The sequence below is a fragment of the Elephas maximus genome, chromosome 3 (assembly GCF_024166365.1).
Source record: "Elephas maximus indicus isolate mEleMax1 chromosome 3, mEleMax1 primary haplotype, whole genome shotgun sequence".
NCBI classification, from domain to species: domain Eukaryota; kingdom Metazoa; phylum Chordata; class Mammalia; order Proboscidea; family Elephantidae; genus Elephas; species Elephas maximus.
In genome coordinates, this window is record NC_064821.1 from 187,850,518 (window position 1) to 187,877,300 (window position 26,783).

Genomic DNA, 26,783 nt, shown 5'->3' on the forward strand with positions numbered 1-26,783 from the left:
TTATATATTTCCAATCATACAGTATGTAGCCTTTTCAGACTGGCTTCTTTCACTTAGCAATATGCATTTAAGGTTCACTCATGTCTTTTCGAGGCTTGATAGCTGATTTCCTTTTATTGATGAATTATGTTCCACTGTATAGATGTACCACAGTTTGTTCATTCGTCTATTGAAAAACATCTTGATTGAGTCCGCATTTTTGGTGATTATGAATAAATTTGCTATAAACCTTGATCTAGGTTTTTGTGTAGATATGTTTTCAAGTGATTTGGGTAAATCCCTAGGAGTGCAATTACATTTAGCTTGTATAGAAATGAGCAAACTTTCCTCCAAAATAGCTGTAACATTTTGCATTCCCATCATAAATTGGATGGACTTGATCATTAGCATTTGACATTGTAAGCTTTTTGAACCTTAGTCATTTTGATAGGTGTGTAGTGGTATCTTGTTTTAATTTACAATTGCGTAATGACCAATAATGTCCCTGGGTGGCACAAATGGTTTGCTCTTAGCTCTAACCTAAATGCTGGTAGTTCACACCCACCCAGCAGCACTGCAGAAGAAAGGTCTGGTGATACGGTTCTGTGAAGATTGTTGTCAGCTTCTGTTGTGTCAGTTTCAACTCTTGGCAACCCCAAGTGTTACAGAATAGAACTGCTCCATAGGGTTTTCTTGGCTGTAATCTTAACAGAAGGGTTTTCTTGGCTGTAATCTTAACAGAAGCAGATTACCAGTCCTTTTCTTCTATGATACCACTGGGTGGGTTTGACTTTATCCATATTGCACATTGCTGACTTTATCCATTAGTGCCCTTAAAATATTAATTATAATTATTTTAAATTCCTTGTCTGAGTATTACAAAATTTGTGGCATATCTGAGTCTGGTTCTGATGCTTTCTTTATCTCTTCAGTCTTTGCTTTTTTTTTTTTTCCTTGCCTTTTAGCACGTCTCATAAGTTTTTGTCCAAAGACGGGCATAGTGCTTTTGGTAATAGTGGCTGAGGTAAATAGGATAAACCTTTAGTGTTAGGTTTTCTGTTAACCTGGATAGAAGGTGAGATATGTTTAATGTTTGCTGTATCTGTAGGGATCAAAGGCTTCATATTTCTCTAGTGTCCTAGTTTTTGTCTTGAGTGTCCCTAAGAACTCTTTCTTAAATAAAGTCTGTACCTTGTAGCTTTTTCAGCTGTAATTCATAGTTATTATACTGGAGTCTTATTGCATGATAGTAAGGAAGCATTCTATAATCTTATGATTTTATCTCAGTCTTTTGGTGAGCCTGTGTCCCTAGTCTGTGGTCTTCACAATGTTTCTCAGGTGTTTCCTCTCCTTAGGTGAGACAGAAGGGCCGGAGAGTGTTGGAGTTTGCTAAATGCTGTTCCCTCTCGTTGAGATTAGGCTCTGAAAAGCCTTTCCCCTGGAGAGTTGGTCTTTGTCAGGGAGAATGCTCTGGGAAAAATCCAAAATGGTAACTTTCCCCCTCCCCCTGCCAGACATATAAGTGAATTTTTCTCCTGTCTTCTCCTTGACAACCCTATTGGGACCCCATATTTAAAACTGGCAAAAGTGTGTTCCCTCCCTCACTATGACAAAGGCCCCTGCTATAACAGATTTTCTACTACAGAGAGAAATCATACTAGTCCACACCCAACCTCCATCAGGTCGTCAAGATAACCACTACAGTGTCCCTCCCAGTTTATGACTAGAGGGGCTTCTTCTCCAGGTAAGTTAATCTTGGCTGTGATTCTCTGTATTCACCTGTCACTCCAGATTTTGGGGTGGTGGTTTGCCCTGTGATCTCAACTCTCTGATGGATCTAAAAAACGTCATTGATTTTTTTATTTGTTCATATTTTTTTCTTGTTGCATGGATAGGAGTGACTACGTCCAAGCTCTTTATGTATCAGGGCTGAATTCAGAAGTCTGAAGTCTTACTTTTTATCTTTAAAAGTCTATGAAAATTTTATTCATTCAGCAAATATCTTTGAACACATGTAAATTCTCAGGGGCTGCATTCTCATGATTATTTTTATATCAAAATGATATTGTAAATTACTTACCATGAAATAAATTGACTCCCCAGGAAGATATGCCAAGCTTATCATTCTGACACATTGTCTTGGTTTATCTACTACCAGGTGGGGTGAGTTGCACATAAAAAATTCTTCCGTATTGGCCAGTAAATATATCTACCGTCTCATTCACTACATTGTACATTGTATAATAAGCATCTGTCTATTTGTCTGTCTTTACAGAGAGCCTCTGGAGGGCAGGCCATGTAGCTAACCGATTTTTCTCTCTTTTGTGCCTAACTCAAAGTCTAATAAACTATCTGTGGTCAATAAATATCTGCTGAATAAATGAATGAAGGATGACAAATTCCATTCCTCCCTCCACTGGAACTGCTTTGACAAAGTCACTGATTGTCACATCCACAAACACTAGAGATATTATTAATTCTTCTCTGCGGAATGAGAAATTGGAAGCCACTCCCTCCTTCTTGAAACCCTTTCATTAACCTCCAGGACTTCAACATGTTTTGCTTCTCATCCTACCTCTCAGAAAGATTCCCTTCAGCCTCTCCTGTCCACACCCTAAATGACAGGGTTCTCTCTAGAGTTCTGTACGAGGACATTTTATCTTCTTATATCTTATCTCCCAGGGTGATGGTTCCCAGTCCAAAATTAAATGATTGTCTGTACTCTGATGCTTTCATATGCTTCTCTTACTTGACCTCTATGAACTCCAGACCCAAGCATCTAAACTTTCGATTTACACATTTACCTGGATGTCTCACAAGTATCTTCCATCTAACAAATCCCAAACCAAATTCATCTTACCTCCTTCAGTGGATATGTGTCATGTTTTCTGTCTGTTGTATAGTATGCAAACATCATTTCTAAGTTTAGAATAGCTTTCTGTCATATGGTAGAAATCAGAAATTTGCATTTCAACCCCCCTTTATCTACAGCATAACCAAAAACCAAACCAAACCCACTGCCATTGAGTCGATGCTGACTCATAGTGACCCTATAGGACAGAGTAGCATTGCCCCATAGCATTTCCAAGGCTGTAAATCTTTATGGAAGCAGACTGCCACATCTTTTTCCCATGGAGTGCCTGGTGGGTTTGAATCACCAACCTTTTGGTTAGCAACTGATTGCTTTAATCATTGTGCCACAGGGGCCCCTATCTACAGCATAAGATCCACAAATCACTCACAATCACGGTAGGCTTTCTTTCTAACAAGTGTTATAGGATGAAGAAGTGCCACACACACACACACTCACACACACACAAATTGATCAGGATGAAGGTAAAGGAGAAAAGGAGAGATATTTACCTTTCAGAGGAAGCAACGTTAGAAGTGATAGACTTGGGTCCTGACACTTGGAGTCTGGGGTGCAAGCCTTCATGTCATTGGAATATCATTGTAGCCTTTATAATAAACCTTGATATCTGGTGAGTTAAATCCTCATAATTTGTTCTTATTTAGATGGCTCTTGGCAACATTTGACCTTTTTATTTTCCATGTAAATTTTAGAATCAACTTGTCATCTCCACTAAAAAATCCCTGTTGGAATTTTATTAGAACTTCATTAAATCTTTAGATTTCTTTGGGGGAAACTAACATCTCTAGGATATTTTGTCAAGTTCGCCTTTCCATAAACGAGGCATCTCTTCATTTATTTAGATTTATGTTTTCAATTTATAACTTTCAACATTAAGTTATTGCATATGTATTTTTACCTATCTTTATACATCGATCTTTAAATATTATGCATTAATGTGTTTACATGCCTGGATGTATTTACATATATTTATGAAGTTATCATAAATAAACAATTAAATTTAACCATTTTTTTGTGATCTTGATATAAATACATATGTTTTCTCTTTTAATCTGAATTGTAGTAAGAGTAGTGAATTGTATTAATAGATTTTCTAGTGGGGAGCTAGCCCTACATTAAAGGAATAGAACAAACTTGTTCACTGTGGCAAAGACTGCTTTCCCAATATCCACTCTCCCCTTCTTCGACAGTAAGATAAGGCTTTTTTTTTTTTTTTTTTAACTGACCACGTAGTGGTCCTGATTAAATGCTAAATTTCATAGCTTCCTCACAGCTTGGTGTGGTAATGCAAATATGTTCTGACCAAAGAACTAGTAGCAGCAGTGTTCAGCAACAGCTTTCAGAAATGTTTCTAGTAAAGAATTTAGCCCTCGGAAGACTTCCACTTCTGGCTAAGATAAAGCAACAGGTACCAGTTTTATCCCTCGGCTTGAAACAGCCTCCCAACCCCCACATAAAAAAGGAAAGCGAAGTTACAAAATATATAAAACGGTGGTTTCAACCAAGCAGTGATCCAGGAGACATGGGAAGCAAGAGAGGTGATCCCTATGATTACCCCAGCTTATTGTCTTGAGAGAGCTTCAGAGTATAGAGCAGGGAGAAGGGGTCAGAACTCTATCACCTGATCCTTGTATATCCTCATTCTAAGAGAGAGGCCATGGTGGTGCCCGGGGTTCCCTGATATTAGTGGTAGATTATGTATACAACATCCCTGTAGAGATCTGGGTATTTCCCTTTCTTCAAAGTACAGTTACTTGAGAAATAACTGGGGGAATCACTACTGTATATACTTGATGTAGTGCTATAGGTTCCTTCCTCAAGAAGACTTGGGTCTCTTTCAGTCAGTGGGTTCTGTGTCTGAGAACTGGCTCAGGACTGGATGTTGGGTAAGGAATCATGATGTAGCTTTGAGGCAGCTGACAGCAGCTATATATATGGGACAAATACAAATCTTTAAAGGCTGTCCATCCGCGTTGTCACTAAGGACATCATCTTCTACTATCCATTGTTCTAGATTCCTGTGAGTCAGGGCACCCTGGCTCCCATTCTGATGGTGCCGTTCCAATCTTGCTGCCTATCGTGGTAATCACATCTACCTTGCCTCTGATGGTTCCCTACTGCCACCTGTCCAATGCTATTCCCAAATGCTATCATCCCCATTAACACTATGGTGTCTGGTTCTACCAACATCATCTACCTCAACCCCAAGCTACAGAGGAAAGCCACGACTGGGCTTCTCAATGGTGATTGTGTCCTCCTCACCAGCACATTCCTTATAACTTAGTGAGTGGGGTGCACTCCTTTCATCCTCCTGATGTACATACTCTGCTGATGGGTTTGGGGTTTTCTAATAGATTCATTGTAGACACCCATCTCTCAGCCTTTTTATCCTTTTTTAACACTCTGCCAAGGTGGTCCTGGCATCTTCACCTCATTTAATGTGGGCCTTAACTTTTTCCAAGGTCCAAAAGGCATCCCAGCAACATATGAGGGACTGACTGTCTCTAGGCACCTGAGTCATAGGAAGTACCCCTGTATCAACAAATATCCCCCTAATCAGCCTCATATTCCATGCCCCATGACCTAACACTCTCAACATCCTCTCCCAGTAAGCTCTGATAGACATTATAGAGGTCCTGTGAATGATTCTTCCCTCCTCCAGCAGGGTTGGCACTAACTCAGTTGTCTCTGCTGAGACTTGAACCAATGGATCTTCTTAATTCAAATCGATTTTTACAAAATTAATGGCATTTATGAGGTAATTATTATGAAATAATTGGAAATGTGAACACTGAGTGTATATTTCATAAGATAAAGATATTTTGATATTTTAAGGTGTGATAATATTTAGCATAACCACTAAAGTAAAAAAAAAGAAAGAATCCTTAATTTAGAGATATCTACAGTTGAAATTACACAAGTCTGGGATTTGCTTTAAAATAACACTGAAAGGGGAAGGTCAGTAGGGATATAAATAAGATTGGCTGTATTTGATAATTATTGAACCTGGATGAGGTAGATGGGATTCATTCTACTCTTCTGTCCACTTTAGGATATGTTTAAAATGTCCCATACAAAGTAAATATATATATGCGTATATATATAATTGAAAAATACTGCTATACATACAATATGTTAGAAATTGCATTCTTTGTAACTAGTAAAAAAAATTCGATTTCAATTTAAAAGTGTGAAGAGCAAAGCACTTTTCAAAAATTTTGTGAAGGTGATTTAGCTTGGGTCCCCAAAGAAGCAGAGCCTGAGACAAGAGCATACAAAAAGTATTTTATTTTGAGAAGTGATGCCAAGTAGCAGGAGTTGGAGTCACAAGAAGAATAAAACAGGGAAAAAAAGAAAGTCAATCCAAGGCTGTGTTATTGAGCTAGGTATTACATTGGGGGAAAAAAAAAAAACCAGACCTATTACTCTGGAGTTGATTTCAACACATACTGACCCTCCAAGAATGGGCTGATGGATTCCAACTGCTGACCCTTTGGTTAGCAGCCAAGCTCTTAACCACTGTGCCACCAGGACAATTGGAGCTAAATCCCACTTGGGAGCTTCTAAGGACCACGTAGAATGTGAATCAGAATTATTCACCTGGGACATAAAAAAGGGTGTTATCTATGTATGGATAGATATCTATGTTATCTATCCTGTCTTCTAATAATCAATTGCCTTAAGAGCTCCTCCCCGCCCCCCCCTAAAAAAAAACATTGCATTCAAGTCAATTACAACTCATGGCGAACCCATGTGTGCAGAACAGAACTACTCCATTGGGTTTTCAAGGCTGTGAACTTTCAGAAGCAGACCACCAGGGCTTTCTTCTAAGATGCCTCTGGGTGGGTTTGGCCCGCCAAATTTTCCGTTTAGTAGCCGCTCGCCTAACCATTTGCACCACTCTGGGTTGTAAATTCCCTCACTCTTCTACAATTGTATTTGCACCAACACGATTGACTAGAGCTGGAGTATCCCACACCATGGCAGCCAAGGAGTCCTGGGACAGAGTGGGACAACTGGAAGAGATAGCTGGTGCAGCTGAAGTGAGGTGCTGCCGAGTTATACCTGAGCATATGTGGTTGCCATAGCTGCAGACAGAAAAAAAACAAACCTGGTGCCACTGAGTTGATTCCAATTCCAACTCATAGAGATCCTATAAGACAGAGTAGAACTGTCCCACAGGGTTTCCAAGGAGCAGCTGGTAGTTTTGAACCACTGACATTTGGGTTAGCAGCTAAGCTCTTAACCATTGTGCACCGGGGTTCCACCATAACTACAGCACAGGCAAAACTGGTGGATGGAGAATACGGGAGACAGGGCAGAAAGGAAGTCAGATTGTGAGCATCTAAAAGGTTTGACTGCAACTGATTTATTTTCCTGGTAAAATTTCTTTCTAATTTAAGTTTCAAATTTATTATAATTTTTTCCCCTTTTTGATTTCTGCTCTTAACTATAGTTATGATCCCCCCCCCCTTTTTTACTCCCAGTATTATTATTTTCTTTTTATCTTGGAAATATTATCAGTCTTGACTATTTTTTCCATCTTTTTAATGAATCATTTTAGCTTTGTTACCCCCTCTGTCATTATCTTTGTCTTCTACTCCATTAATTTCTGATTTTATATCTATTATTTTCTTACATCTACTTTCTTTGGCATTGTCTAATCTTCTTACGCTAACTTGTTAGGGTAAACTTTTACATCACTAATGTTCAGCCTTTCACATTTCTATATAAACTTTAAAGTTTTAACCCTCTTTCGTTTTGTTTTTGCCTTATACTCCTTCAGTCCCAATGTGTAGTATTTACATAACTAGTTCTTAGTATAACCACCACTGTCAAGTCCAGTAGTAAAAGTGACCGCAATGCCGCAATAGGTCCCTGGGTGGCACAAACAGTTCGTGCACGACTACTAACCTAAAGGTTGGCAGCTTGAACCCACAGAGGGGCACTGCAGAAGAAAGACCTGGTGACCTGGCTAACAAACATTACAGCCAATAAAACCCTATGGGGGCAGCTCTACTCTTTAACACATGAAGTTTTTTCTTTTTTTTTAATCATGTTTGTTAGAGTAGAGAATCAGTGAAAACGAGAGAAACCCCCAATGAAATGGATTAACACAATAGCCACAATAATGGACTCAAATACACTAAAGATCATGAAGATGGCACAGAATCTGGCGATGCTTCATTCTGTCACACATAAACGTTGCCATAAGTTGGAAAGGCTTCAATGGCAAATAACAACAAACAGCTAAAGCAAACTATGTCTGTTAGGGAGTGGAGATGCCTTCCCAAAAGGAGCACAGTGACTGTCTTTTGACTTATCTGCTTTTGGGATTATTCTAGCATAAAGGAATGAGAGTACAATTAGAGCAAGAAGCTACAATGGGTGACCCACCACTAGTAAAGCCTAGCCAGAAGGAAAGAGCATCCAAGATGGCCTGTGTGTGTCTTCCAAAATGCCTGTGGTCTCTTTCTGCCCTCTAGTGCTAAGATGCAGAACTGTGAGCCTAGAAGACAGGCTCCACCCCTAAAAGTTCCAAAACACAAAGAGGAAAAGGTGATGAATAGGGCAGCCCCTGCCCTGAAGGATTCAGAGTGAGCAGGAGTGTGAGACAAATGCACAAATGACTGTACTTAGGATAAGTGCTACCATTTATTGAGCGTTGACCCTACACCAGTCACAGTGTTAATGGCTTTACACTCATGAGCTCATCTTCCAGGCACAACAACACTGTGAGGGAGGTGTGATTATTCTCCTCACCTTAGAGACAAGGAGACTGAGGTTCAGTCATTGCCAAAGGTCACCCAGCCAGTCACTGAGATTCAAACCCAGTTATGTCTGAATCCAGAGCCCATGCGCTTAGCCTATCAGAGGAGAGGAATTACAAAATGCTTTGGGGACTCACAGATGGAAAATCTCAGAGGTTCAGTGGGCTTTCAGAGTGCTTTCCTGGAGGAGATGACATAGGAGCTGGGCTTTGAAAAATGGGTGTCAAAGGATGGATAACAAAAAGGAAGAGAGCAGAGTCCCAGAGGGAACTTCTAGAGCAAAAGCATGTATGTGAGGAGGTGTGTCTGAATAGAGTGGTTCTGTTTGGCTGGAGTATTATGGGAAGCAGAAAGAATCAAAATGGCAATTCCAGCTGCCCCTTAATACTATTATGGACTCACAGCATTCTTCTCTAAAATCCCTGAGCCCTGAGGTAGGCATGGAGGAGGGTCTGAAGAGGAAATGAGAAGTGCAAGGAAGATGGAACCCATCAGCCCTACAAGAATTAAGAAGTCTTACCTAACAGCAGGGAAACCCAAGAGAAACCAGGAGTTTTGAGGAGCTGTTGTGGGAGGAGGGGATGAAGGTCAGGATTGAAAAGTGAGGTCAGGCCAGTCTGAGGCAGGCGTTCTGCCTGGAAGAAGGGCAGGAGGGAGAGATTACTTCAAGAAGAGGCCACTTGGCTGCAGCAACCTTCTCTTCTGAATTGCATATGGGACTATGTGGCCTGACAGGGCTGCACTGCTCAGATGGACATATGACATAATTTTAAAATTGAGGCACTTTTCTAGAGAAGATGTGATGCACAATATATAGCAAGTAGACCTGCACTTGGCGTCAGTAAATGTGCCACTGCCACCTTACAAAAATGTGTTTTTTTTCGTGGTAAATTTAGAATAGAAACACGCACCTGCTCCCCTCTCTGGGTTGTGATAGGAGTCCAAGATAAGGAAGGGGACAGGACTCTCCCCCTGGTTCGGCCTGCCTTCAAACAATAGTCAGTGGCTTTTCTTGAGCAAAGTTCAGATCAAGTCACTACTTGCTCAGACCCCTTCAAGGCCCCCATACCCATGGGACTCAGTCCCTCACTGGCTTTCTGAACTCAACTTCTCATCTACTAGACTCCAGTCATACAATGTTCATCTAACATATTAAGACCAGTACTGTCCTAACGCCTTTGTATTTGCCCTTCCTCTGCCTTTATCTGTACACCTTTGTATGATTGTCTTCCCAATATTCAGGCCCCGCTTCACTATTGGCCTCAGAGAGGTCTTCCCAGCCCATGCTAGTTAAGCATCACTGGATTGTAGTTTCTTCATAGGCCTCATTACCTACCTGGAATTATGTTATATACTTGTTTCTTGGCTGTACATGTGTTTATCAGCCATCTCTCCTCACCGGGAGGTAAGCTCCAGGAGAGGAGAGACCACATGGGCCTCTCTATGCCGTGTGTCCCTGTGCCTAGAACAGTGGCCAGTGCATGGTAGACTCTCAGTAAGTATTTGTTGCTACTAGACAGATAGATTCTTTGTAAACGGAATTTTTTGTGTGTGCATGGTAGCCCCCCCCTTTCCCCACCTGATTAGGCCTCACAAGGACCCTTGGAGTTTACCCAGGTGGGGCCCCTCATCTTGCAACTCATGAGCCTAGAAATCAGTCAGTGCTTCAGGACGATTTCTGGGCACTTCCTGTTGTTGTTATTGTTAGGTGCCATGGGGTCGGTTCTGACTCAGCGACTCCGTGTACAAAAGAACAAAACACTGCCTGGTCCTATGCCCTCCTCACAGTTGTTGCTGAGCTTGAGCCCATCTTTGCAGTCACTGTGTCTATCCATCTTGTTGAGAGTCTTCCTCTTTTTCGCTGACCCTCTGCTTTTTTTTTTTAATTGCACTTTAAGAGAAAGTTTACAAATCAAGCCAGTCTCTCATACAAAAACTTATACACACCTTGCTATGTGACCCTAGCTGCTCACTCCTTAATGTGACAGCACACTCCTCCTCTCCACCCTGTATTTCCCATGTCCATTCAACCAGCTCCTGTCTCCGTCTGCCTTCTCATCTCACCTCCAGGCAGGAGCTGCCCACATAGTTTCGTGTGTCTACTTGAGCCAAGAAGCTCACTCCTCACCAGTATCATTTTATGTCTTATAGTCCAGTCCAATCCCTGCCTGAAGAGTTGGCTTTGGGAATGGTTCCTGTCTTGGGCTAACAGAGGCTCCAGGGGCCATGATGTCTGGGTTCCCTCCGCTCTCAGACCATTAAGCCTGGTCTTTTTATGAGAATTTGAAGACTGACTCTCTACTTTAATGAGCATGATGTCCTTCTCCAGACACTGGTCCCTCCTGATAACATGTCCAGAGTATGTGAGATGTAGCCTCACCCTGGCTTCTAATCAGCATTCTGGCTGTACTTCTTCTTAGACAAATCTGTTCATTCTTCTGGCATCCATGTTATATTCATTATTCTTCACCAACACCGTAATTCAAAGGTGTCAAGTCTTATTTGGCCTTCCTATTCATTATCCAGCTTTCACATACATATGAAATGACTGAAAATGCCATGGCTTGGGTCAGGTACATCTTAGTCCTTAAAGTGACATTTTTGCTTTTTAACACTTTAAAGACACCTGTGACAATGTGTTAAAAAGCAAAGATGTCACTTCACGGACATTAAAGAGGTATTTTGCAGCAGATTTGCCCAATGCAATGTGTTGTTTGATTTCTTGACTGTTGCTTCCGTGAGCGTTGTCACAGGCTAATTTTTTTTCAGAAGTAGACAGTCAGGTCCTTCTTCCTAGTCTGTCTTAGTTTAGAGGCTCCGCTGAAACCTATCTACTATGGGTGACCCTGCTGGTATTTGAAATACCAGTGGCATAGCTTCCAGCATCACAGCAACATGTAAGCCACCACAGTATGACAAACTGAGAGATGTGTGAGGCACTTCCTACAGATACCCAATTCTCAGGCTCTGCTGGGCCTTTGTTATAATGGTGGCGATTTGCCCAAGAGCCAGGTAGGGATGAAGAGAAAAGGGTGGGAAGGGAAGACTTCTCTGAGTCCGAGGAATGGGAAAAGTTATTTCCATATGTCTCATCTATTCCCAAGTCATGAAACGTCTAGGAGAAAAGGGGGTATGTCCTTGACCTCACTTCACCATCAGTGCATTGAGGAGATGACTTTGCCACCTCTAGGAAGCCTTTCTCAATATCTCCTCACTGTTTTATGTCCTCCTCTACATGCCAGCACAACCTATAGATCTACAGATTCTGAAGACTTAAGGGCAGAGACTATGTCTTATTCATCTCTGAATCCCTAGAGCATAGTCCAGTGTCTGGAACAGAGTAGGTACTCACTAAATATGGATTGAATATATTTTCTGATGTATACCTGAGAGAGTTCACTGCTTCCTTCCTCATAGTCCTGATGAGGACTTACGGGTAAACGGTGATGGATGTTGTTGGCAATCTGAGACCACACCAATGCACAGAGCCATGGGCTGTGAGAACAAGTTCTGAGGAGCCTCGCGACAAAAGGAGGAGCCCACAGAGGCAAATCCAGGACTTGAGTCATGAGGATGCCGTTCTATTTATACCTTTACTTGAAGAGAAACAGATGTATCTATAAACGCAGAAAGATCTTTACACACCTAAGCCTGTAAGTATGTGTGTGGGGGATCGGTGTGTGTATGTGTGTGTGTGTGTGTACCTCTTTGGGGATAGAGGATGAAGAAGCTATTGCCTACATGACTATCTCCCTCAGCTCAACCTTTCATGGCCTGCTTTTTGGACCATTCATTCAACAACTGTATATTATGTTTAACCCCATATTACTTTGAGCTTGCTGATAGGTAGCCTTGGAAACGTAAAGTTTGCCTGCTTTTCTCCCTATGAGTGCTATTTCATCTACCCCAAAGGAAAAGTTCCCGCATCCACTGGTCTCATTCACTGCACAGCATGACTTCAATTCTGGAACATTTGCTAAGTTTTTTCTATGTGCCTAGCTCTGTGTTAGTCTCTGGGAAGGACATTTGCGGTTCTGTTCTCCAGGGTTGAACACTATTGAGGATAACAGTCATGTACCCAAAAGTCTCAACAATCAAGTTCTACATGTCCTGGTAGAGCTGAGAAATATTATGAAAGTCCCTCAGATAGCAAGGACATATTTCTTAAGGATGAGAGAGGACTCATGAAGAATACGCCATTTGAATTTTGTATTTTAGAGCTTTTATTCCCCACCCCCTATTTTGCAGGGAACTCAAAATATCAGAAGCTACTCATTTAAACTACCATCTGTCTGGCAGTTTTTCATACTGTGGTGGCTTGTGCATTGCTATGATGCTGGAAGCAATGCTACCAGTATTTCAAATACCAACAAGGTCACCCATGGTAGACAGGTTTCAGTTGCACTTCCTGACTAAGGCAGACTAGGAAGAAAGGCCTGGTGATCTACTTAAGAAAATTAGCTAATGAAAATCTTATGGATCACAACAAAACATTGTCTGACTCTTGCTTTGAGCACATCATCAAGAAGTATCAATCCCTAGACAAGGGCATCATGTTTGGTGAAGCAGGCGACCACCCAGGGCAAGGGAGATGCTCAGTGAGATGGATTGGCACAACAGCCTCACTGACGGACTTGAACATGAGGTGATTGTGAAGATGACACAGGGCTGGGCAATGTTCCATTCTGTTGTACATAAAGTCACCACAAGTCAGAGTCGAGCTATCTATCTACTCATTTAAAATGAGGAGGAAAAAAACCATTGCCGTCGAGTCGATTCCAACTCATAGCAATCCTATAGGACAGAGTAGAACTGCCTCATAGGGCTTCCAAGGAGCAGCTGGTGGATTCGAACTGCCAACCTTCTGTTTAGCAGCTGAATGTTAATGTAGAGAGCTGACCCATTATTATTTCTCCACTCCCTTCAGCTTGGGATGTCTAAGCTTCATTTCCAAGAGCACTAACTTGTTTCTTAATTTATCTTTGCCCTCCTTACTAGACAGTACTTCCACGCTCACTTTGCCACAGCCCTTTTCCAGCCTCTAAGTTTCCTTCCATTTGTCTCCTTCCCCATCCTGGACAACAGTCTGAACTACCTCCCCCATTTCATCACTATGGCCCTATCACCCCCCAGGAGGTCCTCAGCCCCAGGTTAGTCCTACCATGTAACCCCTCTCCTCTTCTTTCTGGACTCACAATGGTGATGGGAAAAGACAGAAGAATGCTTAGGTGCACTCCTGGCCATCCCTAGTCCGTTCACCCAGACTCCCTGCAATGTTATCCTTCCCTGTTGAGCAGGTCCTTGAAGCCTTCCCCTCTACTTCCAAAACCAAAATTGTTGCCACAGAGTTGATTCTGAATCATAGCGACTGTTATGGATTGAACTGTGTCCCCCAAAAATGTGTGTCAACTTGGCTAGACCATGATTTCCAGTATTGTGTGGCTGTCCTCCATTTTGTGATTGATGTGATTATCCTATGTGCTGTAAATCCTAACTTCTATGATGTTAATGAAGCAGAATTAGAGGCAGTTATGTTAATGAGGCAGGAAACAATCTACAGGATTAGGTTGTGTATTGAATCAGTCTCTTTTCAGACATAAAAGAGAAAAGCAAGCAGAGAAGAAAGGGACCTCATTACCACCAAGCAAAAAGAGCCAGGAGTGGAAGATGTCCTTTGGACCCAGGTTCCCTGTGCTGAGAAACTCCTAGCCTAGGGGAAGATTGATGACAAAGACCTTTCCTGAGAGTGCACAGAGAGAGAAAGACTTCTCCTGGAGCTGGTGCCCTGAATTCAGACTTGTAGCCTTTTAAAATATAAGAGAATAAATTTCTATTTGTTAATGCCACTCACCTGCGGTATTTCTGTTATAACAACACTAGATTACTAAGACAATGACCCTACAGGGCAGAGTAGAACTGCCCCATAGGGTTTCCAAGGCTGTAATCTTTACATTTGAAAGTGGTTGCGGAGTACAGCAACAGGGAATGTCAGAAGTTCAAACTGGATTCAGAAGAGCACGTGAATGAGGGATATCATTGCTAATGTCAGGTAGGTTTTGACTGAGAGCAGATAATACCAGAAAGGTATTTACCTGTGTTTTAATAGCTATGCAAAAACAACAATCTGTATGGAAGCAGACTGCTACATCTTTCTCCTGCAGAGAGGCTGGTTGGTTAGAATTGCTGACCTTTCCATTAGCAGCTGAACACTTAATCACTGAACCACCAGGGTTCCTTTGTCCTCTCCTTTGATGTTGTTCTTGTTAGATGCTGCCGAGTCAGTTCCAACTCATAACAACCCTACATACAACAGAACAAAACACTGCCCAGTTCTACACCATTCTCACAATCATTGCTATGTTTGAGCCCATTGTTGCAGCCACTGTGTCAATCCATCTTTTTGAGGGTCTTCCTCTTTTTCGCTGCCCCTCTACTTTATCAAGCATGATGTCATTCTCCATGGACTGGTCCCTCCTGATAACACTTCCAAAATATGTGAGAGTCTCGCCATCCTTGCTTCTGAGGAACATTCTGGTTGTAATTTTTCTAAGACAGATTTGTTTGTTCTTCTGACAGTCCAGAGTATATTCAGTATTCTTCACCAGCACTGTAATTCAGAGGTATCAATTCTTCTTAGGTCTTCCTTACTCATTGCACAGTTTTCCCATGCATATGAAGCAACTAAAAATACCATGGCTTGTGTTAGGCACACTTTAGCCCTCAAAGTGACATCTTTGCTTTTGAACACTTTAAAGAGGTCTTTTCCAGAAGATTTGCACAATGCAATGTGGCATTTGATTTCTTGACTGCTCCTTCCATGGGCATTGATTGCAGATCCAAATAAAATGAAATCCTTGACTTCAGTCTTTTCTCCATTTACAATGATGCTGCTTGTTGGTCCAGTAGTGAAAATTTTTGTATTCTTTATGTTGACGAGTAATCCATACTGAAGGCTGTAGTCTTTTATCTTCATCAGCAAGTGCTTCCAAGTCCTCTTCACTTTCAGCAAGCAAGGTTGTTTCATCTGCAAGTTGTTAATGAGCCTCCCTCCAACCCTGTGCCCCATCCTTCTTCATACAGCCCATTTTCTCCGATTATTTGCTCAGCACACAGATTGAATAAATATGGTGAAAGGATACAACCCTTTCCTGATTTTAAAACATGCAGTATCCTCTTGTTCAGTTTGAACGACTGCCTCTTGGTCTAAGTACAGGTTCCTTACGAGCACAAATAAGTGTTTTGAAATTCCCATTCTTCACAATGTTACCCATAATTTGTTATGATTGACACAATTGAACGCCTTTGCATAGTTAATAAAACACAGATAAACATCTTTCTGGTATTCTCTGCTTTCAGTCAAGATCCATCTTACATCAGCAATGATATCCCTTGCTCCACATCCTCTTCTAAATTCTGCCTGAATTTCTGGGAGTTTCCTGTCTATGTCCTGCTGCAACAGATTTTGAATTATCTTCAGAAAAATTCTACTCATGTGTGATATTAATGATATTGTTCAATAATTTCCCCATTCTGTTGGATCGCCTTTCTTTGGAACGGGCACAAATATGGATCTCTTCCAGTCGGTTGGCCAGGTTGCTGTCTTCCAAATTTCTTGGCATGGATGAGTGCACACATCCTTTTGTTGAAACATCTCAGTTGGTATTCTCTCAATTCCTGGAGGCTTATTTTTCACCAATGCCTTTCGTGCACTTGATCATATGCTACTCTGTCAGTTTGTCATACTGTAGTGGCTTGCATGTTGCTGTGATGCTGGAAACTATGCCACCAGTATTTCAAATACCAGCAGGGTCACATATGGTGGACAGGCTTCAGTGGAGCTTCCAGACTAAGATAGACTATGAAGAAGAACCTGGAGATCTACTTCAAAAAAAAAAAAAAAAAAAATTAGCCAGTATAAACCTCATGGATCACAGCCCTCTCCTTAGAGAGCCTTACTTCTCTGACCACGACCTGATTTTCAGTAGAAACCTAGGATTCTATAATTACATAAAAAAATGAGCCCCCTCTTTATTCACATTGATTTTCTCCAGCTAGACTCTAAGCATCTTGAGGACAGGATCTTTTTGACACTTATTCCATTCTCAATGGTTCCTAAACCCTGTACTTTGATACATGGTAGGTGCTTAGCATCTGCATTTTATTTTTTTATTTCTTTCAGTGACTAGCTAGCAAAGGATAGTGCACAAAGACAGGGCTCCCCTCATAGTGGGGACAGACTGAGGGTATGGAGGCATATGTGTGTCTAACACAGAAAAGAGATATCCACCTCAAAGAACATTGATATGATTCCAAATTCCAGACAGAGGCTGATCTCTATAACCAGAAGCAAACAGTGATAACTGTTTGCTTGGGTTTCACACATCCACTTGGTAGTTGTCCCAGCTGAAGGGTGTGCATGGAAAAAGACAGAGAGGCTGAGAAAGTAACCCCTACTGACACCTTCTACTCAGCCCCAGCCTCACTGCTGAGAACAAAAGGAAGTTAGCCAGAGGTCTGGAGCCAGGAATAGTGGGGCCCGAGGCTCCTGGGACCTACATTTGGGCTTCTCTTGCTATGTTTTGTGGCATTGCCTTGTCCCATGCCCATAAGTGGTGGTAGTTCAGACTCTGGCCCTGTCATTTTGTCTGATTCTTTGTGGCCTAAAATGTAAATATATAGCAAACCGCTCATTTAATGCATTTCCCTTTAAGTTTCTTAAGAACCAAGTAGTGAGCCCATATTTTGACATTGTAAGATGCATTTTACCCAGAAAAACAGTCATGTATTTATAATTTCCGTATACCCGTAGCTGAAATATATTAGCCGAACTTTGGAACACTGCGTTGTGTTTGTAAGGTAGTATTTTTGAAACGTGCACATAATTCACAGTTTTGCAGCCTGGTTTAGGAGTGGTGTCACGTTCAGAGAAGTAGCTGAAAAAGCAATTAAATGTTTTACTTAAGATCTCTAGAAGGATATCAAGGGAAGTTTCCATTAACATTTCTAGCAAAATTTCTTAAAATCACATTCCTTACTTCCTTATCCAGAGATGAGATAGTCCCTAAAAAATCCACTTTTTGCTGTAGAATCAGTTCCAACTCATGGCAACCCCATGTGTTACAGAGTAGAACTACTCCATCAGGTTTTCTTGGCTGTAACTTTTATGAAAGCATTATCACCAGGTCTTTCTTTCATGGTGTTGTTGGGTAAGTTCAAACCACCAACCTTTACATTAGTAGCCAATTACAAATCAAGTGATAAGGCTGAGCATGTAAGAGAGGTCATATTACAGCAGAATTTGGACTTTATCCTGTAGGTAGTGGGAATAAGGGACCTTGGAGGGATTCTATGTAGGATAATTAAACCAAAATCAAACCCACTGCCTTCAAGTCGGTCCAACTCATAGCAACCCTATAGGACAGAGTAGAACTATCCCATCTCATCTTTCTCCTGCAAAGCAGCTGGTGGATTTGAACTGCCAACTTTTTGGTTAGCAGCCGGGCACTTTAACCACTGCACCACCAGGGCTCCTGTAGGATCATTACATAGACTCATTGTTGTTTTTAAAAATATGTATTTTTACTTCGGCACAATTGCAGACTTACAGAAAGTTTCAAGAATAGTAAAAAAGAATTCCTAGACACCCTTCTTCCAGATTTCCTAATGCTGACCTCTAGATAGATAGACATATAGATAGGTACACACAGAGTTAGTAGATTAGTTTTAGTTAGTTTTGTTTCTCCTGATCAATTTGAGAGTAAATTGTAGATGCAATGTCCCTTTACCCCAAAATACTTCAATATGTATTTCCTAAAACCAAGAAAGCATCTTACATTTGCCTTTTTAAAACTATCATTTTGGATTCTGTGTATTTTTGCAGTGAGAAAGACTGCAGACAGGGATATGGCTTAGAAGATCTTTTCAACAATCAAGGCAAGTGCTGATGAAGGCCAGACCAGGGTAGGGGCAGGGTGGCATGCATTAAGTATTTAGAGGATGAATCAATGGGACTTGATAAATGGTGGGATGTAATAACAGGTGGTGCCAAATTTCTGGCCAGGGCTGCTGCGTAGACGGTAACTGCTGGTGCTGTTCACTGAAATGGGGAGTGAGAGCAGGGAGAGGGATGACAAGTTCAGTTTTGGACATGTTGAAACCAATGTGCATGTGAGGCATCCAAGTGGAGATACTGAGGAGGCAACTGGTGTACCATGGTTATGAATCAAAGTACTAAGTAGAGGCTTGGAGTGGAAATAAAGAACTGGAAGCCATTAGTATAGAGATGGTAATTAGAACCACAGGAGTGAATAAGCTCACCAAAGGACAGTAGGAGGCTGAGGGCAGATCCTGGTGGAACCTCATCTGTTAGAAACCTCGTTCCACACCTTGGGGCCATGCAGAACAAAGTCAAACCCTCTTCCCTTGGGACGTCAAAGTATCCTAACCAAAAATCAAACCAAACCCATTGCCATCAAGTCGATTCTAACTCATAGAGACCCTATAGATCAGAGGAGAACTGCTCCATCATGTTTCCAAGGAGCAGTTGGTGACTTCCAACTGCCGACTTTTTGGTTAGCAGTCAAGCTCTTAACCACTTCACCACCAGGGCTTAAACCACTAGGTCTGGGCATGGAAAAGCCAGGGGACTGAGGAGCCAGCAGTAGGGGCCTTGGAGGTGAATTACTCTTTTCTCACAACTAGGGGCTTTCTCGGGATCAGAAGGGGTGGGTGGTTAGAAAGGGTTAACTCCCTCTGGTCTGAAAGGCTGAATAAAAGCAGGGGAGATTAGGTATGACTCAGTGAGGTCATAATGCAGGCCACAGCGTGTCTCCCAAAGAAAGAAGGGCAAGCCAGAGCTGTGCATTGTGTCCTGGAAAACCTGAGAGAAGTGAGGGGTGGGGTGTGGGTGCCATAACAAGCCTGGTCCTGCCATCACTGCAGAGGTCCTGATTTAATGGAGTTAGGAGGGGGCAAGATAGGAGGGGAGGGTAATTTCCTACTGAGATCTTGACATCGGCTAAAGTCCTGTTTAGATTGTTTGGTTGGTTTTTGTTTCGTTTTGCTTTGTTTTGTTCGGTTTGGTTTGGTTTGGCTTGGCTTGGCTTGGCTTGGTTTGTTTTGATTTGATATGGTTTGGTTTGATTTTTGGTCAGGTACCCAGAATTCAAGTCCTCTCTCTGACATTTAATAAAATGTGATCTTAAGTCAGTCACTCTCCTGTTCTAGTTCACTTTTTCTATATTTGTTAGTGATAAAACCTAACCATCTTAGTGATTTCCAGGCTTTTGGATTTCACGAAAACTAAAGTTATTTTGAAACAAGGTCATCAGTGAAGAGGGCCAACTTTTTATTTTACCAAGTAAGGTTTACGGCCCTTTATGATTAATAACATTTCATGAAATAAAGGTAAGTTTAATATTAATAACTGTAGAAAGAGTATAGTCTCAAAAAAAAAAAAAGTCTGAAAAAATAAGTCAGAAACTGTGTACCAACCTCTATAAAATAGTCACCTTTTCTCATTTCTCTGTCGCTTGTTGAGAATGTCATTGAGTGTTGACACAGTCCTTAGGCCAAGAACTGGAAAGGTTTTGTCTGATTACTAGGCTTCTTCCAGCTCTGGCACCTTTTAGCCTAGAGTGTTTTCTGCTCCCTTACAAAGCCCTGCTACAAGAAGAGTGGATATTTCTAGGAAGGAGGATTGAACCTTCCAGGACAAAGAGCTTTCTTTAAGCTATAATTTCTTTTATCAATTCTGTGTTTCTTTTCTAGTTTTCAGCACAAGTGTAGCACCCAGCAGGTGAGATCTTCTCTTTCTGCTCCTCCATCATGCTTTTCTGTATGGCTGCCCAATTCTTTTCCCTGGATGTCCCACTGTACAAGACACAAGTATAAACAGAAGCCTTAGTCTTTCTTTTCTTTTCTCCAAGCCCTGATTCCTATATCCCCCATTGTAGCCACTTAGAAACATAAGGGCTCTCTTGGCTTCTCTCTCCATATTCTCAGTCACCCAGTATTTTGAATTCTTAATAAAGCAACAAACTGCTGTCAAGTTGATTTAGATGCACGGTGACCCTATGTGTTGCAGAGTAGAACCATGCTCCATAGGATTTCAAGGCTATGACTTTTAGGAAGCAGATTCCCAGGTCTTTCTTCCGAGACAGCTCTGGGTGGACTCAAACTACCAACCTTTCAGTTGATGGTAGAGAGCTTAGCTGTTTGTGCCATCTAGGGACTCCTTAGAAAATCAAAGCCAAACCCATTGCCGTCCAGTTGATTTCAACTCATAGTGACCCTACAGGGCAGAATAGAACTGTCCCATAGGGTTTCCAAGAAGTGGCTGGTGGATTTGAACTACAGACCTTTTGGCTAGCAGCTGAGTTCTTAACCACTGTGCCACCAGGGCTCCAGGGACTCCTTAGTTCATGATTATCTTAAATCTGTTCCTATCTTTCCACTTCTATCATTGCCATCTTAGGTCAGGCTCTTATCATTTCTTCTTACCCAACTGGTCTTCCTTCCTCCATTTTACCTGCCCTCATACATACCCTCACCTCACCATCAAAGGAGTCTTCATCAGACCCATGGATAGATCTGCTGATGGGCAGCTACTGTGCCCTACGGCCAACTAGTCTCCTAAAACACTCTCAATTTTGTGCCTCCTTTGGCTTCCAGTTTCCTACAGGAAAATCATAGTGTTTATGCTTGGAAAGGACCTTAAGGATTAAAGTGTTTTACAGAGTAGAAAATCTGAGACCAGACAGAAGAAATCAATTGTCCAAAGGCATAGAGCTAATTATTGGCAGAGTCAGAAGTAGACCTAGACCTTCTAAATATAATTCAGTGCCTTTCCACCTCCTTATGCTAATTAATAAAACTTTTAAAGTATATGTTATAAAGGATCACCTCGGCACTGGGAAGATCCAGAGCCAGGTCTCCTTCTTATTGTCACTCCCATCATGCAATTTTAATTTTCCTGGCTAGTCTGGAGCTCAAGGTTTTCCATGGGGTTCGATCTCACTTCCACGGCCCACTTCTCATTGGCACCGACCATCCACTACAGCTGGGGGCTGTTGGTAGTTCAGTGGTAGAATTCCCACTTTCCATTAGGGTGGCCCAGGTTCGGTTCCTGGCCAATACACTTCATGAGCAGTCACCTACTGTCTGTCAATGGTGGCTTGCATGTTGCTATGATATTGAACGGGTTTAAGCAGAGCTTCCAAAGATGAACTAGGAAGAAAGACCTGGCAATCTACTTCTGAAATTCATCCGATGAAAACCCCAAGGATCACAATAGTTTGCTCCGCAAGCTATCATGGGGATAGAGCAGGACCTGGCAGGTTTTGTTTCACTGTGCATAGAGTTGCCATGAGTCAGGGGCCTACTCAAGGCAGCTAACAACAATAACAATCCACCACAGTCAGTTCAGTCTTCTCCCCTCAACCCTACCCAAACACACAGTGTCTTCCCACTTTCAAACTTTTAATCAATTTACATCTCCTACTTGGAATGAATGCCTTATTCAACTCACAAATGCTAATTTAGCTCCAGCTCTGATCCAGAGCCCTTGCCAGGCACCAGGATACAAAGAAGAAGATAGTGTTTTGTGTTTCTTTCCTTAAAGATCCCATATTTTACAGGCTTTTTTTTTTTTTGTCTTCCCTGATGCTTTGCTGCCAATCCCAGCCTCAACCCCAGCCCATGGGGAAGCCCTCTACTTTAAGTCCTGTGCAACCCTTGTTCCATACCTTCCACTCATGGTATCAGCCTCCCAGCTCCAGCAACCCTATCATGTTGGGCTGGACTTATTTTCCCAAAAAGATAATAAGCTCTTTGAGGGCTGAGTCTATGTGTCAACGGTTCCCACAGTACTCAGCATAGCGTCTGCTTCTTGTCTATTTGCGATTGACAGAACCCCTGCTAAGCTCAGTCTCTAGACCTTCAACTACACCTGGTCCTTCCCAGGCTTAATTTGCTAACAGATGCTGAGAACTCAAAATGAAGCAAGTGAGTACGTATTTTTTCCAGGTCAGAGGCATCCTAGAGGTTAAAGCTTCCCACCCACCTCCTTCCCCCAAATGCAGAGCTCCCATCACTACCATGTTCATGAATTCATACAAGTACAGTGAGGATCACATGAACACCAAGGAAAACCTGAAGGGGAAAAAATGTCCTCAAGAGCTAACATAAAGTCTTAGGATATGGGAAGACGCAAAGGAAGTGGGCAGTCATATGTCTGGTAGATTTGGACAAATGGTAAGTTGTTATTTCTGTCAAAGTGACACCAATTTGAATGGATTCTCCTCCTGGAAAGACCTGCCTTTCTTTGGTATTTCTCAGTTACCATACACAGCCCATGATTCCAGTGGGTTAGGACCATGGTTTAAGGGAGAGACTATTGGATTCCAGCCTATGTCATCTAGTGTTGCAGCATGACTTACCAAAATCTTGGGATTTTGTAATGCTTTCTGTAAAGCCATGGTACAATTCCCTGTCTGAGATTTAAAATGTGGCATCCTCAGGATTAGCTTGCCTACTTCCATATCTTTTAGCTAAGGTCTTATGAATCTGGGGGCAAGTGCCACCACTTGCCTTCAGACTTGTACAACTATCCCATACTTCTAAGAGGGTGTCTTGCCCCAGTGTCCAATTCTACAGAGCACCCAACAACTGATGAGCACTTACTTTGTGCCAGACACTACACACATACTTACATAAAAAAATATTAACCGATACTACTGACATGCAGAATGGTGTTATTTATTATTCACCATGACAGATGAGGAAACTGAGGCTCAAAGACATTGAGTGTCCAAAGTCATCCAACTGGTAGAGGGCAGAACTCCAAATCTTCACTTGGAGATTTTTGGAGATGTGCCCCATTTTTTGTGAGATATAGGAAGCAACCAAGACTGAGCCCTTCCTCTTTGTCCTACCATCTGTAACAGAGGGGTCGGAAGGAAGAATCAGGACCAGGGCTCTCAGAGCCCAGAACTCAGGACCCAGCCAAAGTGACTCGTCCATGAGCTCATGGTAATACAATGTTTCTTCCTTCCTCCACCTTAGGGTAATCATTTCCCTGGGAACCCTGGAGTCTGGGTGACTTATACATATGTAGAGAGATAGAGATAAACACTGTCTACTGTAACCACCCAGTTTCTTTTCATGGAAGCTAATGATTTTCTCAGTACCGGGTAGAACAGAGGGCTGCAGCCTCCATTCACTGCTAAAATTACAACATACAAAAAATCAGAGCCACTTGCCTTGTCTTCCCACTATTTCAAGCTCGATGTGCCTCTGAGTCTAGGTAAAGTCAAAGTCATAACTGCTGAGTTTAATGAGCTTCCAAGACAGCCATTCACCCCCTCAGCTGTTAAGTTTTCCTTAAAACAATGTTACCTCCATACTCTACTTAGCCCATCCCCTTCCCTCAGCCAATCATACTATCCCGGAACACTGCCCTCACACCCCCTACACCCAGCACTGTCCTCAATGCTCTCTTGGGACCATACCAGATGGCAGTGTCCTAAGTCAAAAGACACAAGTGGGTTTGGAAATACAAGAAAGCCAGGCTTGTAAAGTGATGGTGAGGTGGGGCGAAGGCGAGAATGAAGGCACTGTCATCCCTGAGTCCTGCCATGCCAAGAGGGAGGCCGCCAGGCATGGGGGTGAGTAAAACCTAAAATTTGAGGAAGAACAGGTGGATCCTATTGTGACTAGGGCCTAATTAGGACACCCACCTCATGGCCTCAGGCAGGGATGTGAGATGTATAAAAGGTGGGCAGGCTCAGAGCATCCCAAACTCCTTGGCATCTCCAACGCTCCTGTTGCTGGTTGCCGGTGAACTTAGGTAAGTTTGATGAAGCAGTGACTCTCATACCCTCACTCCACAGGTGTTCCAGCTCCTGACTGGAGGCTGGTACTAGAGCTCTGGGAGGTTGGTCAGAAATAAAGACCTCATTTGGGTGTCTGTCTCTCCACATCACTTGTGACCAACCTATCACGGGCTTTACAAGTCATCTGGCTGAAGGGTGAGGGAAGCTGGGCTGAGATGGGAGAGGAGTGTCTGCCAAGAGGACTAGTATATTGAGCATCCTGCTGATGTGTGTGGGTGTTGAATCTTGCCAGGTGTCAGGAGGGTATAGGCAGAAGGAAAGGGTTGCAACAGGCACGGGGAAGAGCAACTGGCAGACCTGCCCTTTAAGAGAGCGGAGAATATAGAGAGGGGGGAAGGCAGGCTACCTTGAAAGGGCAGAGATATGGAAGTCCCAGGGAGCAAAGACCAGCAGGGACAAGACAATGTGGCATAGTGGGAAAGTCTTGCTCTGGGAATCTGAAGACTACTGTTTCTGGAAATCCAAAGACCTCTGCTGAGTGACTGAGGAACAATTACTTTCCCTTCTGAGCTTTGCTTTCAACTGTAATTAACAGAGTCCAGCAAAATGATCCATGTCATCTCTAGAAATTCCTTTAGGGAGCAGTTAAGATGTCCCTTGCTGTCTTTTTAAAATTTTTATAAATTTATTTAATAAATCAAACTTTCGTATAGTGCTTACTATGTGCTAGACACTATATGTGTGTATGTGCATATATATATATATATATACATGGAGAGAGAGAGAGAACAAGAGAGGAGAGAGAGAGCCCCAGTGGCACAGTGGTTAGGCTTGTGGCTGCTAACCAAAAAGCTGGTGGTTCAAACCCACCAGCTGCTCCACAGAAGAAAGATGTGGCAACCGCTTACATAAAGATTTACAGCTTTTAGGTATATCTATAGGGCATTTTTTTTTTTTTTTATAGGGCAGTCCTACTCTGTCCTATAGGGTAGCTATGAGTCAGAATCAACTTGACGGCACACAGCAACAAATATCTGTGTGTGTATATATACACATATATATATATGCATTTATTTATTTGTATCTTCATTTAACTCTTACAAAAACCTTAAGTCACACAGCTAGTAAATGGTTTAGCCAGGATTCAGATTGCAGGCAATTCTGCTCCAGATTCCATAGATTTTGCCATAACGATATATTACTTTTTGTTTTTTTCCACTGTCCTTTCTTCTTACTCTCTTTCTCTCCCTCTTCCTTTTCCTTTTTTTATTTCTCATTTTTCCCTTTCTTCCACCCTCCCTCCCTTTATCTTTTCCTTCTGTCTTTCCCTCATTCTTTCCTTCCTCCCTCTCTATCTCCCTTCTTTCTTTCCTTCCTTCGCTGTTTCTTTGTCTCAAAAAGAGTTGAAAGGGCTTACAAACACTGAGCTAAAATTGGCACTCACATGCACATGCCCACATTCACATACATGCATTTGAAGTTTGTGAGGAAACCAGGGCAAGGTAAAAGCAGAGCAGGATGGAGATGTGGTGGAAGGGTTCAACCTAGGCCCCAGGGTCCCTCTAAGGCTCAAGCATTCCTCACCTCTGTGTCTTTCTGCTTCCAGGTGCAAGTGCTGCCCAGAATGTCTCAGCAGAAGCAGAAGCACTACGCTCCCCCACAGCAGTGCTGCCCCCCACCAAAGCAGTGTGTACCTCCTCAGCAGTGCTGCCCCCCACCAAAGCAGTGTGCTCCCCCTCAGCAGTGCGCTCCTCCACCACAGCAGTGCTGCCCCCCACCTCAGCAATGCTGCCCCCCACCTCAGCAGACCAAGCAGGTCTGCCAGCCCCCACCCAAGTGCCAACAGAAGTGCCCACCCCCTCAGCAGTGCCAGAAGTCCAAGCAGAAGTAAGCCCCAGGCACATGACCAGAGGATGAGCTCCAGGAAAAACAGAGAAAATGAAGCCCACTCCAAGTCACCATCACCATCCCATGCCCCCCTCCCTGAGACAGTCAACTGTCCAGGCTTGCTCACCCCTGCTTCTGGATGCAGCCACACTTGGGACACAGCAGCACCAGGATGAAGGCTTCCTCCATCTCTCCCTGTCATTAACTAGCAGCTGCAATTTTCATCTCAAACAAGGATCTGGTTCAAAACCGTCTAATCATCTTTGCTGACATGTGTCTATATCACCCTTTCAGCTTCTTGGAAAGTTGGGTGGCATGCCCAGACACTCCTTCCTGTCATACTTCCTCTCTGCTTCTGTTCCCCAGACAATTAAAATATAATTCACCTGGCACTAATGGCTTTGTTTGATTACTTTGTGGTTTTAAAATTCTACATTCCTG

General features: G+C 42.5%; 1 protein-coding gene across 1 annotated transcript in view; it reads left to right on the forward strand.

The window, feature by feature from the left end:
- The window catches only part of IVL (involucrin), a 32,672-nt gene extending 6,326 nt beyond the window's left edge, over positions 1-26,346 (forward strand). Inside the window, exons 5-6 of the mRNA XM_049875646.1 lie at positions 20,392-20,419; positions 26,062-26,346. Of these exons, the coding sequence (XP_049731603.1) occupies positions 20,392-20,419; positions 26,062-26,346 (313 nt within the window). The remainder of the gene's footprint in view (positions 1-20,391; positions 20,420-26,061) is intronic.
- The last annotated feature ends 437 nt before the right edge of the window (positions 26,347-26,783 follow it).